We start from the raw sequence: 16,722 nt of genomic DNA on the forward strand, positions 1-16,722 counted from the left end.
GCGACCATAATTCTATTCGTTTTAAAATAGTGATGGAAAAGGATAGACCAGATCTAAAAGTTGAAGTTCTAAATTGGAGAAAGGCCAATTTTGATGGTATTAGGCAAGAACTTTCGAAAGCTGATTGGAGGCAGATGTTCACAGGTAAAGGGACGGCTGGAAAATAGGAAGCCTTCAGAAATGAGATAAGATTCCAGAGACAGTATATTCCTGTCAGGGTGAAAGGGAAGGCTGGTAGGTGTAGGGAATGCTGGATGACTAAAGAAATTGAGGGTTTGGTTTGTGGAGTGCCACAAGGATCGGTGCTGGGTTCTCTACTTTTTGTCATTTACATAAATGATTTGGATGCGAGCATAAGAGGTACCATTAGTAAGTTTGCAGATGACACCAAAATTGGAGGTGTAGTGGACAGCGAAGAGGGTTACCTCAGATTACAACAGGATCTGGACCAGATGGACCAATGGGCTGAGAAGTGGCAGATGGAGTTTAATTCAGATAAATGCGAGGTAATGCATTTTGGGAAAGCAAATCTTAGCAGGACTTATACACTTAATGGTAAGGTCCTAGGGAGTGTTGCTGAACAAAGAGATCTTGGAGTGCAGGTTCATAGCTCCTTGAAAGTGGAGTCGCAGGTAGATAGGATAGTGAAGAAGGCGTTTCCTTTATTAGTCAGAGTATATTCCTTTATTCAGTACAGGAGTTGGGAGGTCACGTTGCGACATTGGTTAGGCCACTGTTGGAATATTGCATGCAATTCTGGGCTCCTTCCTATTGGAAAGATGTTGTGAAACTTGAAAGGGTTCAGAAAAGATTTACAAGGATGTTGCCAGGGTTGGAGGATCTGAGCTACAGGGAGAGGCTGAACAGGCTGGGGCTGTTTTCCCTGGAATGTTGGAGGCTGAGGGGTGACCTTATAGAGGTTTACAAAATTATGAGGGGCATGGATAGGATAAATAGGCAAAGTCTTTTCCCTGGGGTCAGGGAGTCCAGAACAAGAGGGCATAGGATTAGGGTGAGAGAGGAAAGATATAAAAGAGACCTAAGGGGCACCTTTTTCATACAGTGAGTGGTATGTGTATGGAATGAGCTGCCAGAGGAAGTGGTGGAGGCTGGTACAATTGATGATTTAAGAGGCATTTGGATGGGTATATGAATAGGAAGGATTTGGAGGGATATGGGCCGGGTGCTGGCAGGTGGGACTAGATTGGGTTGGGATATCTGGTTGGCATGGACGGGTTGGACTGAAGGGTCTGTTTCCATGCTGTACATCTCTATGACTCTATAACAATATTCCGATCATTCACGTTCAAGACCTACCTGGTCCCCACCACATGTTTCAGTTCATAAATGGGCCTCTGTGAGAAGCCACCATGTTTCACCGTGAAGTCTCTTTCTGGGCAAAGTCCCTGCAGGTGAAAAGATAGAGGGTAAAACTCAGAGGGAAATCCCCTTTCCTGATCGCCCTCCCACCCCTTCCCTCCGAGAGAATCCCAACAGTGAGGGAACAGAAGCAGCAATGGAGACGAAGGTGTCAGTTCTTGCCAGATAAAGATGAACAAGGATCAGCTGTCAGACCTTCACCCTCCTGGGAGGGTCGGTCTCACGTGGTGCACTCATGACCCTTGCTGACCCTGAGAACAGATATTAGGGATTGAATCAATGACTGGTGTAGGGCAGCAATGAAACATGGGTCCATCCATAACAATAAAAGAAGGAGGAGGAGGAGGTGAAGGCCACTCAGCCCATCCAGCCTGCACCACCATTTGGCTGATCGCAACTTCACCCTCCTGGCTGTGCTCCATAACCTTTCAACCCATTGGTAATCAAAAATCTATCTCCTTCGCAAATTTGTTCAGAGCCCCCCCACATCCTGGGGTAGTGAGTTACACAGACTCATGACCCTTTGAGAGAGAAAGTTCTCATCTGTTTTAAATCTGTAGACCCTTATCATAAAACTATGACCTCTCATTCTAGATTGGTCTACATAAGGAAACACTTTTCTATTTATTAATCCAATACATACTTCAATGAAATCTCCCCTCATCCTTATACACTCGAGTATAAATACACCTAAACTGCTCAATCCCTCTTAAGACAAACCTGGAATAAACCCAACGGCTACCATTCCCTGTTTCCTCTGTCCCAGCATCTACACTAATACAATTCTCAACCTACAGTCTAAAGGCGATTGGGCAGCACTTACTGAACACTGCTGAGTGCACTAATGGCTACACTAACAATTAATGAAGATAATGAGTTGAGCTTGTAACATGGCTAATCCATACTTGCTGGAAGTGGCAGAGTTCATATACAGAGACCCATTCTCTACAATCAAGAGGCATACACTGAAGACTTGTGCCTTATTTGAAGAACCTGGAAGCCCAGGGAGTCTGTCTTTCCCTATTGCTTTCTCCATGGCAATCACAGCCAACTTTCTGATCAATTATCCCCCTTCCTCATGTAGTAGAAATTGCTGTAATGGATTGGACATTGACATACTGAGTTGAGTATGGTTGCCATTACAAAAGACATAGTGCTAGAAAAGCTAAAAAGTCTTAAGAATCTCCTGGCCCCGACGGGATACATCCTAGAGTTCTGAGAGAGGTAGCTGAGGAAATAGTGGAGGCATTGGTTGAGATCTTTCAAGAGTCACTGGAGTCAGGGAAAGTCCCGGATGATTGGAAGATCGCTGTAGTAACCCCCTTGTTCAAGAAAGGATTAAGACAAAAGATGGAAAATTACAGGCCAATTAGCCTAACCTCGGTTGTTAGTAAAATTCTAGAATCCATCATTAAGGATGAGGTTTCTAAATTCTTAGAAGAGCAGAGACTGATTAGAACAAGTCAACATGGATTTAGTAAGGGGAGGTCATGCCTGACAAACCTGTTGGAATTCTTTGAAGAGGTGACAAGTAGGTTAGACCAGGGAAACCCAGTGGATGTGGTCTATCTAGACTTCCAAAAGGCCTTTGATAAGGTGCCACACAGGAGGCTGCTGAGCAAGGTGAGGGCCCATGGTGTTCGAGGTGAGCTATTGGTATGGATTGAGGATTGTCTGACAGAAGGCAGAGAGTTGGGATAAAAGGTTCTTTTTCGGAATGGCAGCCGGTGACAAGCGGTGTCACGCAGGGTTCAGTGTTGGGACCACAGCTGTTCGCATTATATATTAATGATCTGGATGAAGGGACTGGGGGCATTCTAGTGAAGTTTGCAGATGATACGAAGTTAGGTGGACAGGCAGGTAGTACTGAGGAAGTGGGGAGGCTACAGAAGGATCTAGACAGTTTGGGAGAATGGTCCAGGAAATGGCTGATGGAATTCAATGTGAGCAAATGCGAGGTCTTGCACTTTGGCAAAAAATAAAAGCATAGACTACTTTCTAAACGGTGAGAAAATTCGTAAAGCCAAAGTACAAAGGGATCTGGGAGTGCTAGTCGAGGATTCTCTAAAGGTAAACATGCAGGTGGTGTCCGTGATTAAGAAAGCGAATGCAATGTTGTCACTTATCTCAAGAGGGTTGGAATATAAAAGCAGAGATGTGCTACTGAGACTTTATAAAGTTCTGGTTAGGCCCCATTTGGAGTACTGTGCCCAGTTTTGATCCCCACACCTCAGGAAGGACATACTGGCACTGGAACGTGTCCAGCGGATGATCCCTGGAATGGTTAGTCTAACATATGAGGAACGGCTGAGGATCCTGGGATTGTATTCATTGGAGTTTAGAAGATTAAGAGGAGACTTAATAGAAACTTACAAGATAATACATGGCTTGGAAAGGGTGGACGCTAGGAAATTGTTTCCGTTAGGCGAAGAGACTAGGACCCGTGGACACAGCCTGAGAATTAGAGGGGGTCAATTCAGAACAGAAATGTGGAAACATTTCTTCAGCCAGAGAGTAGTGGGCCAGTGGAATTCATTGCCGCAGAGTGCAGTGGAGGCCGGGACGCTAAATGTCTTCAAGGCAGAGATCGATAGATTCTTGTTGTCTCGAGGAATTAAGGGCTACGGGGAGAATGGGGGTGAGTGGAGTTGAAATGGCCAGCAGCCATGATTGAATGGCGGAGTGGACTCGATGGGCTGAATGGCCTTACTTCCACTCCTATGTCTTATGGCCTTATGGTCTTATGCTCCTATTTGTCCCGATGAGTGATAGTAACATACTTCACTTCAGTGAGCTTTCCTGTTGGTTCTGAATGAAGCTCAATAACTCACTCTTCAATGACACACTCACCTGGTTTCCTTTAGCGCAGAGTTTCTCAGGGAGCGAAAGCTCCAGGATTTCATTCCTCTTCCCCACATTGTATCCAGCGACACAGATACCTACCAAACAGGGAAGGAAGAGATTTAAAGTACTAAGTAACTCTGGTACTACACCAGACAATGCGTGCACACTGCCATAGTTATATTAACACCTCAAGGCCTTCGATTAATTAAAAGGACGAGGATATGTGGACACGAAAGCAAGCAGCAGATACAGCCATAGAGCTCTACAGCATGGAAACAGACCCTTCACTCCAACTAGTCCTTGCCAACCAGATATCCTAAATTAATCTAGTCCCATCTGCCAGCACTTGGCCCAGATCCCTCCAATCCCGTCCAATGCTGTAATTGTATCAGCTTCCACTCCTTCCTCTGGCAGCACGTTCCATACATCGTGTGAAAAGGTTGCCCTTTGGGTCCCTTTTAAATCTTTCCTCTATCACCTTTAACAAAAACATATCTCAGATTTATGCCCTCTAGTTCTGGACTTCCTCACCCCAGGGAAAAGACCTTGGTTGATAATCCTATCCATGCCCCTCATGATTTTATAAACCTCTACAAGGTCACCCCTCAGCCTCCGACGCTCCAGGGAAAACAGCCCCAGCCTGTTCAGCCTCTCCCTCTAGCTGAAATCCTCCAACTCTGGCAACATCCTTGTAAATCTTTTTGAATCCTTTCAAGTTTCCCAACATCTTTCCGATAGGAAGGAGACCAGAATTGCACGCAATATTCCAACAGTGGCCTAACCAATGTCCTGTACAGCCGCAATATGACCTCCCAACTCCTGTACTCAATACTCTGACCAATATAGGAAAGTATACCAAAGACATTCATCATTATCCTATCTACCTGCGACTCCACTTTCAAGGAGCTATGAACCTGCACTCCAAGGTCTCTTTGTTCAGCAACACTCCCTAGGACCTTAGTATTAAGTGTATAAGTCCTGCTAAGATTTGCTTTTCCAAAATGCAGCACCTCGCATTTATCTGAATTAAACTTATCTGCCACTCCCTGACCCAGTCACTCATCTGATCTAGGTCCCATTTTACTCTGAGGTAGCTTTCTTCGCTGTCCACTACACCTCCAATTTTGATGCCATCTGCAAATTTACCTAATATACCTCCTACGTTAACATTCAAATCATTTATACAAAGGACAAAGAGCAGTGCAGAGCAGTAACTAACGTCTGTTTGTCCAGTTCTTTCTCTAGTATAATATGGTTTCAACATGTTCACATGACATACCCGATACCTTTTTCTCTTAGTGAGTTTTGAGAAGTATTGTAGTGCAGTTCTTCCAAACTCAACACAAGTCTGACCTGCTTCCTTCTTAGTGTTTCTGAACCACTGTCCATATACTTCTGGTACCAATTCATAAGCACTTAACATAGCCTCCTCATAATCTCCTGACTCCACATCTGACAGCGCGGCAAATACCTCACTCGCTCTGCCGACCAATTTAGTCTGAACTAGCATTACCCATAAATCCTCGGACTACTCCATCTGCCTCGCCAATTTTTCAGTGAAGTAAAGAAGGCTTCACTATCTTCCTCATCACAAAGTAGCAGAGTTTTGATTTATTTGTTTATCTCACTACCTTCTTTTTTAATCTCCATCCTGTTAACTTGACTTTGCTAAGTTGCAGCTCTCCAAGTTCAAATTCTCTCTTTCTGCTCAGCTAAGAACCTTCCCCCTCTCTCTCTTCCTCCCTCTCTCTCCCTCTTCCTCTCTCTTCTCTTTCTCTCTCCCTTTATCTTCTAACTCCATTTTCCTCAATGTTTTTCTACCTCTCTTACACTTGTCTGGTTCTCTCAGATACCCCTACGTATTTGAGTAATTCCTTCACAATTTCAGCTTTCCTTCTGTTCTTGGTTAAACCCAAATCGAACTTCTTTGCTAATTCTAAAAGTATGGACATTTTTCCTTCATCGTACACTTTCTTGACAAATTTGAGAATCATCTTCAAATCCCAGAACCTCTTTAGCAATTTTAAGAGCCATCTCTCTCACTTCTAATTTAATCAATCACAAGTCACTAAAATTAAACAAATTGTCTCACCTACTTTTTATTTAAAGATCTAGGACACTAAAGTGCAAATGTTTAAATCTGCTGAGATTTTTCGTACCCCAAATCTATTCAAATCTGAATAAACCCTCAGTTCAAATCCCAACAAAAGCCCCTAAACTGTTACAAAAGGTACCTTTAAGACAGCTATTCTCGGGGAAGTCTGTAGATTTCATTGGCTTGGCAATTCTCATCCCAAGTGTTCAATTTTCCCCGGTTTTATACTGCCACATCACCGGATTGTGTCATTGACAATCTTAAAAGTCAATATACTAAATTCAAACTTGATTGGACTTTGTTTTTGGGGGGTATATTTTAAACTGATTGGCTTAATTTGAATCTGTTTTTGTCTCCATGGCAACCAGCTACCCCAGTAACTAGACCACATGTTACATTACATTGTATCTTATTCAGAACACTTGATGCTGTCAGGTAGTTCTGCTTGCTTTTAACTCTCCCAAAGGTCCAGTACACATATCTTCATAACACTTCTAAATCAGAAGAATACAAACTTAGTCTCTATTTTCCATTTTCATAATTTAACTCTTTCAAATCTCAATGAAGATCAGATACTGTTTTGGAAAATGATCTATTATATAAACACATTCAGAGAAAAATGCAAACCAACATACTTCTATCCTGAATCCATTCTATAACTCGTGTTGGTTGCTGAAGTTCGAACACATGAAGGTCATTGTACCTGACACAAATAGACAGAATATGGTGATTCACACTATTGTAATGTAAGGCACTTCAATCTCAACTAACATTTAAAACGTAAAACAAACTACTTCAGAAGAGTAAATAACAGATAAAATGTGACACCAAAATATATAACAAAAAATGATCAAAAAGCTCACTCTAACAGAAAAGAAGCATCTAAAAACCATCATTTCATTTCACAGCCTCATCCCACTATCCTGGTTTAACTTGAGGCAATGCTACTTCAGAATTCACTATTTCCACATCGCAGTCCCAGTTGGGAGTCAGCTGGTGTCGGAGGCAGAGTGACACAAGATGAGCTTAGGTGTGCCCTCATGCCAGGGACCAAACAGACAACACAAGACCAAAGAGGGTGGTGCTGTAAAGCACAGTTGGTCAGGCAGCAACCGAGGAGCAGGAGAGTCACCATTTTGGGCATAAGCCCTTCATCAGAAACATTGATTCTCCTGCTCCTAGGATGCTGCCTGACCAGCTGTGCTTTTCCAGCACCACACTCTTCAATACTGCAGTCCTCATTTTCTCCTAGAAAACACAAGGCCCTCCAGAATACCCTTATTTCCCCTGATGCCCCATCTACAGTCCCATCCAGAATACTTTCCACCCCTAGCACCCTATAGATCACACTGACCCACCCCATGAATTACCCCCATCCCTTTCAGAGAGACACATACAACACTTCACCTTCATGTCACACTGCACCCCCCAAGAGAGCTGGGGAAAATAACATTTGAAAAGACATATTTTAATTTAGACTAAATAAATTAATTTCTTTCAAAAGTACACTGAATGTTTTCGAAAGGAGGGATGGCAAGGCAGCTCAGTTCAGTCCCGCATGGTATACAAACTGCTGTATGCGGGAAATCTTAGATGTTCCTAGCAATCAGGATAACTACATCTGCAGGAAGTGCCAATAGTTTGAGCACAAATGTTTGGATGTTTGGAGGCACAGCAATACGTCAGCATGGCTGGAAGTTACATGGAGAGCACATTTTCAGACATGACCACCCTACATTGTAAGGAAATGCAATAAGAGAAGGAATGGGTGATGTTCAATCAGAAAAGGGGAGGCAGCCAGGCAGTCGGTGAAGCCCCAGATTGCATCTCACTCAACAATGGATTTTCTGTGTTGGAGAAATGGTGACAGTGATGGTACTTCTGAGGAGTGCAGCCAAAACCCAGCAGCACAGGGTGGGAGCACAAACATAGGGTGGGAGCACAAACATAGGGTGGGAGCACAAACATAGGGTGGGAGCACAAACATAGGGTGGGAGCACAAACATAGGGTGGGAGCACAAACATAGGGTGGGAGCACAAACATAGGGTGGGAGCACAAACATAGGGTGGGAGCACAAACATAGGGTGAACAATAATGATGAGAAATTCAACAGAGGTACAGACAAATGTTTCTGCAGCCACAGGCACAACTCAGAGATGGTGTGTTGCTAGGGCCATGGTCAAGGTCATCACTGAACAACTGTAGAGCATGTAGAGGCACGGCAATCATTCAGAGATTGTGGTTCTTGTTGGGACAAACCATATAGGTTAGAAAGAGGAGTGAGGTCCTGCAGCAAGAATTTGGGGAGCTAGGTAGCACATTAAAAAGCAGAACATCAAAAGTTCTATTCTCTGGATTACTCCCAGTTCTGCTGCAGATACAGCCAGGATAACTGGGTTGGTTTCTGGGGAAGATGGTGTCGGTACCCGGATTACACCTTGAACAGACCAACATCCCTGTGTTTGGGGTGAGAGTGGGGTGCTGTTTGCTAGTGGTAGTTTAAACAAATTTGCAGGGGGAAATCGGACGCAAGTGGAGGTACAGCAGAGATGGGTGTACAGATAAATCGAGAGTGGGGCTGGAAAAGCACAGCAAGTCAAGCAGCATTCGAGGAGCAGGAAAATCGATGTTTTGGGCAAAAGCCCTTCATCATAGAACATAGAAAAAATACAGCGCAGTACAGGCCCTCTGGCCTTCGATGTTGCGCCGATCCAAGCCCACCTAACCTAAACTAGCCCACTATCCTCCATATGCTGAAAATGTGTTGCTGGAAAAACACAGGTCAGGCAGCATCCAAGGAGCAGGAGATTCCTGAAGAAGGGCTTATGCCCGAAACGTCGATTCTCCTGCTCCTTGGATGCTGCCTGACCTGCTGCGCTTTTCCAGCAACACATTTTCCAGCTCTGATCTCCAGCATCTGCAGACCTCACTTTCTCCACTATCCTCCATATGCCTATCCAATGCCCATAAAGAGGGAGAGTCCCCCACTGCTACTGGCAGGGCATTCCATGAGCTCACGACTCAGTCGGAGAAGAGGAGCCAAGTCAGTCTAGAAGGCAGTATAAGGACCGTCAAGTTAAAGCACAAGGGGAGGATGGCAGGTTATTTTAATGTAAAGCACAGCAGGCCAGGCAGCATCTCAGGAATAGAGAATTCGACGTTTCGAGCATAAGCTCTATGTGTTCCTGATGAAGGGCTTATGCTCGAAACGTCGAACTCTCTATTCCTGAGATGCTGCCTGGCCTGCTGTGCTTTAACCAGCAACACATTTGCAGCTGTGATCTCCAGCATCTGCAGACCTCATTTTTTACTCGAATATTTTAATGTAAAGCAGATGTACTGAGGGAATTGAGCTGATGCATAGAGCAGTGATAGGATTATCATGAGGGAGAGACTGACAGCTCACAACTGGAAGGGGAGGATTGACGTGAAGAGATGAAGGATGAAGGGATCGAGGAGAGATGGTCCCAGAGAAAGGGAGAGCCTCAGAACCTTCCTGGGGCTGTTCCTACAGACGGTCAAACCCTCAGAGACAGAAAATGGAAATAAGACTCAGACAAGTTTAAAAACGACAAAGCAATCGGGCCCAAGAGGGGCCTCCCTTCCCCCGGCCCCGGGCCCCCGGCCCCGGCCCCGGCCCCGGCCCCTCACAGTCTCAGAGACTCCAACATCCAAAGGTCCCAATCGCTCTCCTCATCCTCCTCCACCGCCGCCGCCATCTTCGCATCTCCACAGCAACGGCCACTTCCGGCTCCCGGAGTTACGTCACTTCCGAATCACTTCCCGCCTTTTCCGAGGCGAACACACCAATCTAATTTTTTTTTCCCCCCAGTGGGAGGAACCGACCGCCCGACAAATTGAAATCTCCGAACGAGGAAATGAAACCCATCCCAATTTCGACTGTTTCTGTGATGCTCCGGGACGGCGCCGTGCGGGGGTATGACGTCACAGAAATATAACAACGCCAGCCTCCGTGTTATTTAATTATTTGCTTAAGAATCACCACATCTTCTGTCAACCAACAAAATGTTAATTATATTTTAAATAAACTGTTCAGGAAAGTAAATAAATCGTCGGTTGGGGTGAAAAGTCACACCCAGCGGTTACGTCACTTCCTTGTTTGGTTTTTTTTAAAAAACTTCTCACACAAATTATTATTACGTGTTTCGTTCCTGGAATTATTTTCACGTCAATCAGAAGCGGGTTTCTCGTCAAATGCCTTTTGTGTAATTATTTTTCTGTCGCCGAGGAGTTTTGGTGGATCGGTAGGTGCTGGCCAATGACAGTGTTGTTGCTCGGGCGGCTGAGGAAGGCGGGCCCACTGCCTGAAATACGCCTCCCAGCGGCTGGCTGAGCAGCTCTGGTTCCGTGGTGTAATGGTTAGCACTCTGGACTCTGAATCCAGCGATCCGAGTTCAAATCTCGGCGGAACCTGCCCCTTTTACATTTTATAGTGTGTCCAGTGCTCAGACCTGGGGAGACAAGTTTTCCCATTGTATAGCGCCTATCACTACCTCACCACTGTGTCCCCCAAGAGCCCCACAGCTGGAAAGAAAAGGCATTCGCCCAAATCCAACTTTACATCCTGTGGAATCACAGAATCGCAGCAGGCCATTCTGTCCATCCAGTGGTTTCTGTTGGTGTTCAATTTCCTGCCCCTGACCCATGTGCCATTACTACCCAAAAAACCACCCAATGCAATCAGATCAGACATTGTCGGAGAACCTCAGCAGATCAGGCGGCACCTGTGGGTAGAAAAGCAGAGTCAAAAGCCCTGACCGCTGGAGGAAGAACACCTCATCATCCGCCATGGGACCCTGCAACCCCAGGGCATCAATGTGGATCTCACCAGTTTCCTCATCTCCCCTCCCCCCGCCTCATCCCAGATCCAACCTTCCAACTCGGCACTGCCCTCTTGACCTATCCTACCTGTCCATCTTCCTTCCCCCCTATCTGCTCCATCCTCCACTCCGACCTATTACCTTCACCCCCCCCAACTTCATCTACCTAGCACATCCTCAGCTATCTTCCACCTCGCCCCACCCTCCTCCCATTTATCTCTCAGCCCCCTTGGGCTACCCCCTCATTCCTGATGAAGAGCTAATGCTTGAAACATTGACTCTCCTGCTCCTTGGATGATGCATGACCTGCTGTGCTTTTCCAGCAACACACCCTTCGACTCTGATCTCCAGCATCTGGAGTTCTCACTTTCTCCTCAGTCTATCTCCTGTGTGTTCATTAACCTATGTTGGCCCTGGTCACGTAAGGACTTCATTGTAAGATTCAACATCCTTGTATTGTGCTTTTCTCTATCTCTGAATGCTCCACCAGCCCTCCAAGATTGATTGATTGATTGATTGTCACGTGTATCGAAGAACATTGAAAAGTTTTGTTTACAAGTAATACAGGCAGATCATAGTAAGCAAGGATGTAAATCAAAGGACTTAGACAGAGGGATACAGGTTATATTGATCAGGGTGTACAAGAGAAATCAACATTAGCAAGATCAGCTTTATTTGAGCCTATAGAGTCCATTTATCAAGTTAATAACAGCCGTGAAGATGGTGTTCCTGAACCTGCTGGTGCACATGTTCAAGCTTCTACCTGATGGAAGAGGTTATAGAGAGCATTGTTGGAGTGCGATGGGTCTTTAATGATGTAGGCAACTTCTCCCGCAGCAACAAACCATGTAAATAGAGTCCCTGGATAGAAGGCAGGTTTCCGTGATGGTCTGGGCTGTGCACACAGCCTTCTGTAGTTTCTTATGGTTCTGGGTAGAGCAGTTGCCACACCAGGCTGTTACACAGCCGGACTGCAATGGTGCACCTGTACAAGTTGGTGAGGGGCCTTATGGACGTGCTGCATTTCTTGAAAGGAGAAGCGATGTTGTGCTTTCCTGACCATCGCATCTACATGGAAATCCAGGATGTTGCCCAACTCCAATTCTGACCTCGTGTGCATCACCCATGGGTCTGCCAGTCAGCTGCTTGGATCCCAAGCTCCAGCATACCCTCCCCTCCCCCTTCCCTGAACACCTCCCCTTCCCTGAACCCCTCCAACTCCTTCCCTGAACCCCTCCCCCTCTCACCCCCTCCCTCCTTGAACCCCTCCCCTCTCTCCCCTCCCTCCCTCCCCCTCCCTCACTGAACCCCTTCCCCTCCCTCCCTGAACCCCTCCCCCTCTCTCCCCCCCTACTTGAACCCCTCCCCTCTCTCCCCCTCCCTCCCTGAACCCTCCCCCTTCCTCCCTGAACCCCTCCCCTCTCTCCCCCTCCCTCCCTGAACCCTCCCCCTTCCTCCCTGAACCCCTCCCCTCCCTCCCTGAACCCTTCCCCTCCCTGAACCCTTCCCCCTCCCCCTTCCCGAACCCCTCCCCCTCCCTCCCTGAACTCCTCCCCCTTCCCTCTCCTCCCCTTCTCCCTCCCCTTCCCTCCCCCTCACTCCCCCTCCCTCCCCTCCTTTAGTGCAGTTCCTACCTGCTTCATATTAAGCCTTCAGTCACGTGTCCTAACATCGTCCCGTGGGGTTCAGTGTCCTGCTTTGTTTTATAATACACTTGCCATCTTTGAGACCTTTCAATGTTGTTAAAAGGTTCACTTTATTTATTCATGGAATGTGAGTGCCAGTGACGCGGCCAACACTGATCTCCCATCTCTACTTTTATTTTTTATGTATTCACTTGTGGGACATGGGTGTCACTGGCCTGGCCAGTGAGCAGAGAGCAGTTAAGGGTCACCCACATTGCTGTGGGTCCCATGTGGGCCAGACCAGGTAAGGTTGGCAGATTTCCATCCCTAAAGGACATTAGTGGGTTTTTCCAATATTGACTATGGTTACGAAAATAACTCCACGGAGGCTGCTCTCCCATCACCAAGTCATTCTTTATTTATACACAGTCTTTATCGTACTACCTCAGACAAAGCCAGCTCTCAGAGAGTCAGTATCTCAATGTTTCAGAGAATTGGCCTGAGGTCCCAGGTTAGTATGAGCACTAGGGCACCGCCTCTGACAAATATGGGCCATACAAATGCAAACGGTCCCACAACGTTTTCACCCAGAGGGTGGTGCGGGTATGGAATGAGCTGCCAGAGAAAGTGAGGGAGCTTGAGGACTGCAGATGCTGGAGATCAAAGTTGGAAGTATGTGTTGCTGGAAAAGCCCAGCAGGTCAGGCACCTTCCGAGGAGCAGGAGAGTCGACGTTCTGGGCTGGAGCTCTTCATCAGGAATGAGGCTGGGAGCCTCGGGGTGGAGAGATAAATGGGAGGGGGGGTGCAATAGGTGGATGGAGGTGGGTGGAGGGGAAATGAGGAAACTGGTGAAGTCCACGTTGATGCCCTGGGGCTGAAGTGTTCCGAGGTGGAAGATGACGTGTTCTTCCTCCAGGCGTCTGGTGGAGAACATCTCCAGGGCACCCGCACCAATCATCCCCACCACTCCATAGCCCAACATTTCAACTACCTCCCCTCCACCCCACTTCGCCGAGGAAATGCAGGTCCTGGGTCTCCTCCATCACCACTCCCTCCCCCCACCTTACCCCAGTACCAACCTTCGGGCTCAGCACTGTCCCCATGACCTGTCCCACCTTCCTTCCCACCAATCCGCTCCACCCTCCTCTCCAATCTATCACCTTCACGCTCCCCTCCATCCACTTATTGCACTCTTAGCTACCTTCTCCCCCAGCGCCCCCCCCCCCCCCCGCCTCCCATTTATCTCTCCATCCCCTCGACTCCCAGCCTCATTCCTGATGAAGGGCGTTTGCCCGAAACGTCAATTCTCCTGCTCCTTGGATGCTGCATGAGCTGCCAGAGGAAATGGTAGAGGCTGGTACAATTACAACGTTTAAAAGGCATCTGGATGGGTACATAAAAAGGAAGAGTTTAGAGGGATATGGGCCAAGTGCTGGCGAATGGGACTAGATTAGGTTAGGATATCAGGTCAATCTGGATGAGTTGGACCGAAGGGTCTGTTTCTGTGCTGTACATCTCAGTGACTCTGTAATCCCTCCTCAAAAGTCCCTCTTGTCGTTGCTGGTAACAGCCAAGTGAATATAGAACATTCCAGCACAGTACAGGCCCTTCGGCCCTCGATGTTGCACCGACCTGTGGCACCAATCTGAAAGGATTCCTGAAGAAGGGCTTATGCCCGAAACGTCGAATTTCCTGTTCCTTGGATGCTGCCTGACCTGCTGCACTTTAACCAGCAACACATTTTCAGCACCAAAATGAAGCCTATCTACCCTACACTATTCCATTATCATCTATATGTTTATCCAATGACCATTTAAATGCCCCTACTACTCTCTGAGTACAGAACCTACCTCTGACATCTGCCCTATATCTATCATCCCTCAGTTTAAAGCTATGCCCCCTTGTGTTCGCCGTCCCCATACTTGGAGAAAGGCTCTCCCTGTCCACCCTATCTAACCCTCTGATTATCTTGTGTCTCTATTAAGTCACCTCTCAACCTCCTCCTCTCTAACAAAAACAGCCTCAAGTCCCTCAGCCTCTCCTTGTGAGACCTTCCCTCCATACCCGGCAATATCCTGGTAAATCTCCTCTGTACTCTTTCCAAAGCTTCCACATCCTTCCTATAATGCGGTGACCAGAACTGTACACAATACTCCAAATGCAGTCACACCCACGTTTTGTACAGCTGCAGCATGACCTCATGGCTCCGAAACTCATTCCCTCTACCAATAAAAGCTAACATACCATATGCCTTCTTAACAACCCTATCAACCTGGGTGGCAACTTTCCGGGATATATATATAATGGACACAGAGATCTCTCTGCTCATCCATACTACCAAGAATCTTACCATTAGCCCAGTGTTCTGTTTTCCTGTTGCTCCTTCCAAAGTGAATCACCTCACACTTTTCCACATTAAACTCCATTTGCCACCTCTCAGCCTAGCTCTGCAACTTATCTACGTCCCTCTGTAACCTGCAACATCCTTCAGCACTGTCCACAACTCCACCGACATTAGTGTCATCTGCAAATTTACTAACCCATCATTCTGTGCCCCCATACAGATCCTTGTGGTACCCCACTAGTAACTGAACTCCACATCCCATCAACCACCACCCTCTGTCTTCTTTCAGCTAGCCAATGTCTGATCCAAACCATTAAATCCCCCTCAATCCTCTGCCTCCATACTTTCTGCAATTGCCTACTGTGTGGAACCTTATAAAATGGTCAATGGTAAATATACGAGTAAAAAATGAGGTCTGCAGATGCTGGAGATCACAGCTGAAAATGTGTTGCTGGTTAAAGCACAGCAGGTTAGGCTTATGCTCGAATTCCCTATTCCTGAGATGCTGCCTAACCTGCTGTGCTTTTACCAGCAACACATTTTCAGCAATGGTAAATATATCCTTTCCTAGGTCGGGAGACTAAAATGATACCCAATATTCCAGCTGTGGTCTCACCAAGGCCCTGTGTAACTGGAGTAAGACATCACAACCTCTCAAATCCATTTGGCTTGTAATGATATTCAATGGACCATTTACGTCCCTGTCTGTTGCTCCCACCTGCCTGTCTACCCTGGCTGACTGTGTACATGCACCCGAATCCCTTTGTAGATCTACACCTCCCAGTATATCACCATTAAATAGTTCTCTTCATTTCTGCTATTTTTCCCCAATTGTTTAAAGAATAGGTTTGTTTGTTAGAAGCAAATCATTTTTGAATTTTTTGAGGGATTGTGGTGCAGGTCTGTTTGGTTCTGGATATAACTGGAATAAAGAGAAACAAAATCTGAAAGAACGGTGGATGCTGTAAATCAGAAACAAAAGCAGGGATCGCAGCATCTGTGGAGAGGGAGGGTCACTCGATCTTAGATTAGACTTACAGTGTGGAAACAGGCCCTTCGGCCCAACAAGTCCACACCGACCCGCCGAAGCGCAACCCACCCATACCCCTACATTTTACCCCTTACCTAACACTACGGGCAATTTAGCATGGCCAATTCACCTGACCCGCACATCTTTGTGACTGTGGGAGGAAACCAGAGCACCCGGAGGAAACCCACGCAGACACGGGGAGAACGTGCAAACTCCACACAGTCAGTCGCCTGAGTCGGGAATTGAACCCGGATCTACAGGCGCTGTGAGGCAGCAGTGCTAACCACTGTGCCACCGATCTGAAACATAACTCTGCATTCTCTCCACTGATGCTGCCTGACCTGCTGAGCTTTACCAGCAATTTCTGTTTTTCTTTATGAAGAGGAGCAAATATAAGTTTATGAAAGGATTGGACCCTCTGGCAGCAGGAAACATGTTTCCGCTGATGGGTGAGTGCCGAACCAGAGGACACAGCTTAAAAATACGGGGTAGACCATTTAGGACAGAGATGAGGAGAAACTTCTTCACCCAGAGAGCGGTGGCTGTGTGGAATGCTCTGTC

At 46.7% G+C, this 16,722-nt stretch overlaps 1 protein-coding gene and 1 non-coding gene across 3 annotated transcripts in view; one reads left to right on the top strand and one right to left on the bottom strand.

The window, feature by feature from the left end:
• The window catches only part of wdr73 (WD repeat domain 73), a 19,297-nt gene extending 9,233 nt beyond the window's left edge, over positions 1–10,064 (bottom strand). For both annotated transcript variants that reach the window (XM_060826375.1, XM_060826374.1), the window contains exons 1-4: positions 9,972–10,064; positions 6,955–7,022; positions 4,231–4,319; positions 1,318–1,406 (exon numbers count right to left, since the gene is read on the bottom strand). In XM_060826375.1, the coding sequence (XP_060682358.1) occupies positions 1,318–1,406; positions 4,231–4,319; positions 6,955–7,022; positions 9,972–10,039 (314 nt within the window). In that variant the 5' untranslated portion in view covers positions 10,040–10,064. The remainder of the gene's footprint in view (positions 1–1,317; positions 1,407–4,230; positions 4,320–6,954; positions 7,023–9,971) is intronic.
• A 618-nt stretch (positions 10,065–10,682) lies between these two features.
• Positions 10,683–10,754, top strand: trnaq-cug (transfer RNA glutamine (anticodon CUG)). Its single transcript has one exon. It is a non-coding gene; the product is annotated as a tRNA-Gln (tRNA).
• Positions 10,755–16,722: the final 5,968 nt, after the last annotated feature.

This window comes from Hemiscyllium ocellatum, chromosome 6, assembly GCF_020745735.1.
Source record: "Hemiscyllium ocellatum isolate sHemOce1 chromosome 6, sHemOce1.pat.X.cur, whole genome shotgun sequence".
NCBI classification, from domain to species: domain Eukaryota; kingdom Metazoa; phylum Chordata; class Chondrichthyes; order Orectolobiformes; family Hemiscylliidae; genus Hemiscyllium; species Hemiscyllium ocellatum.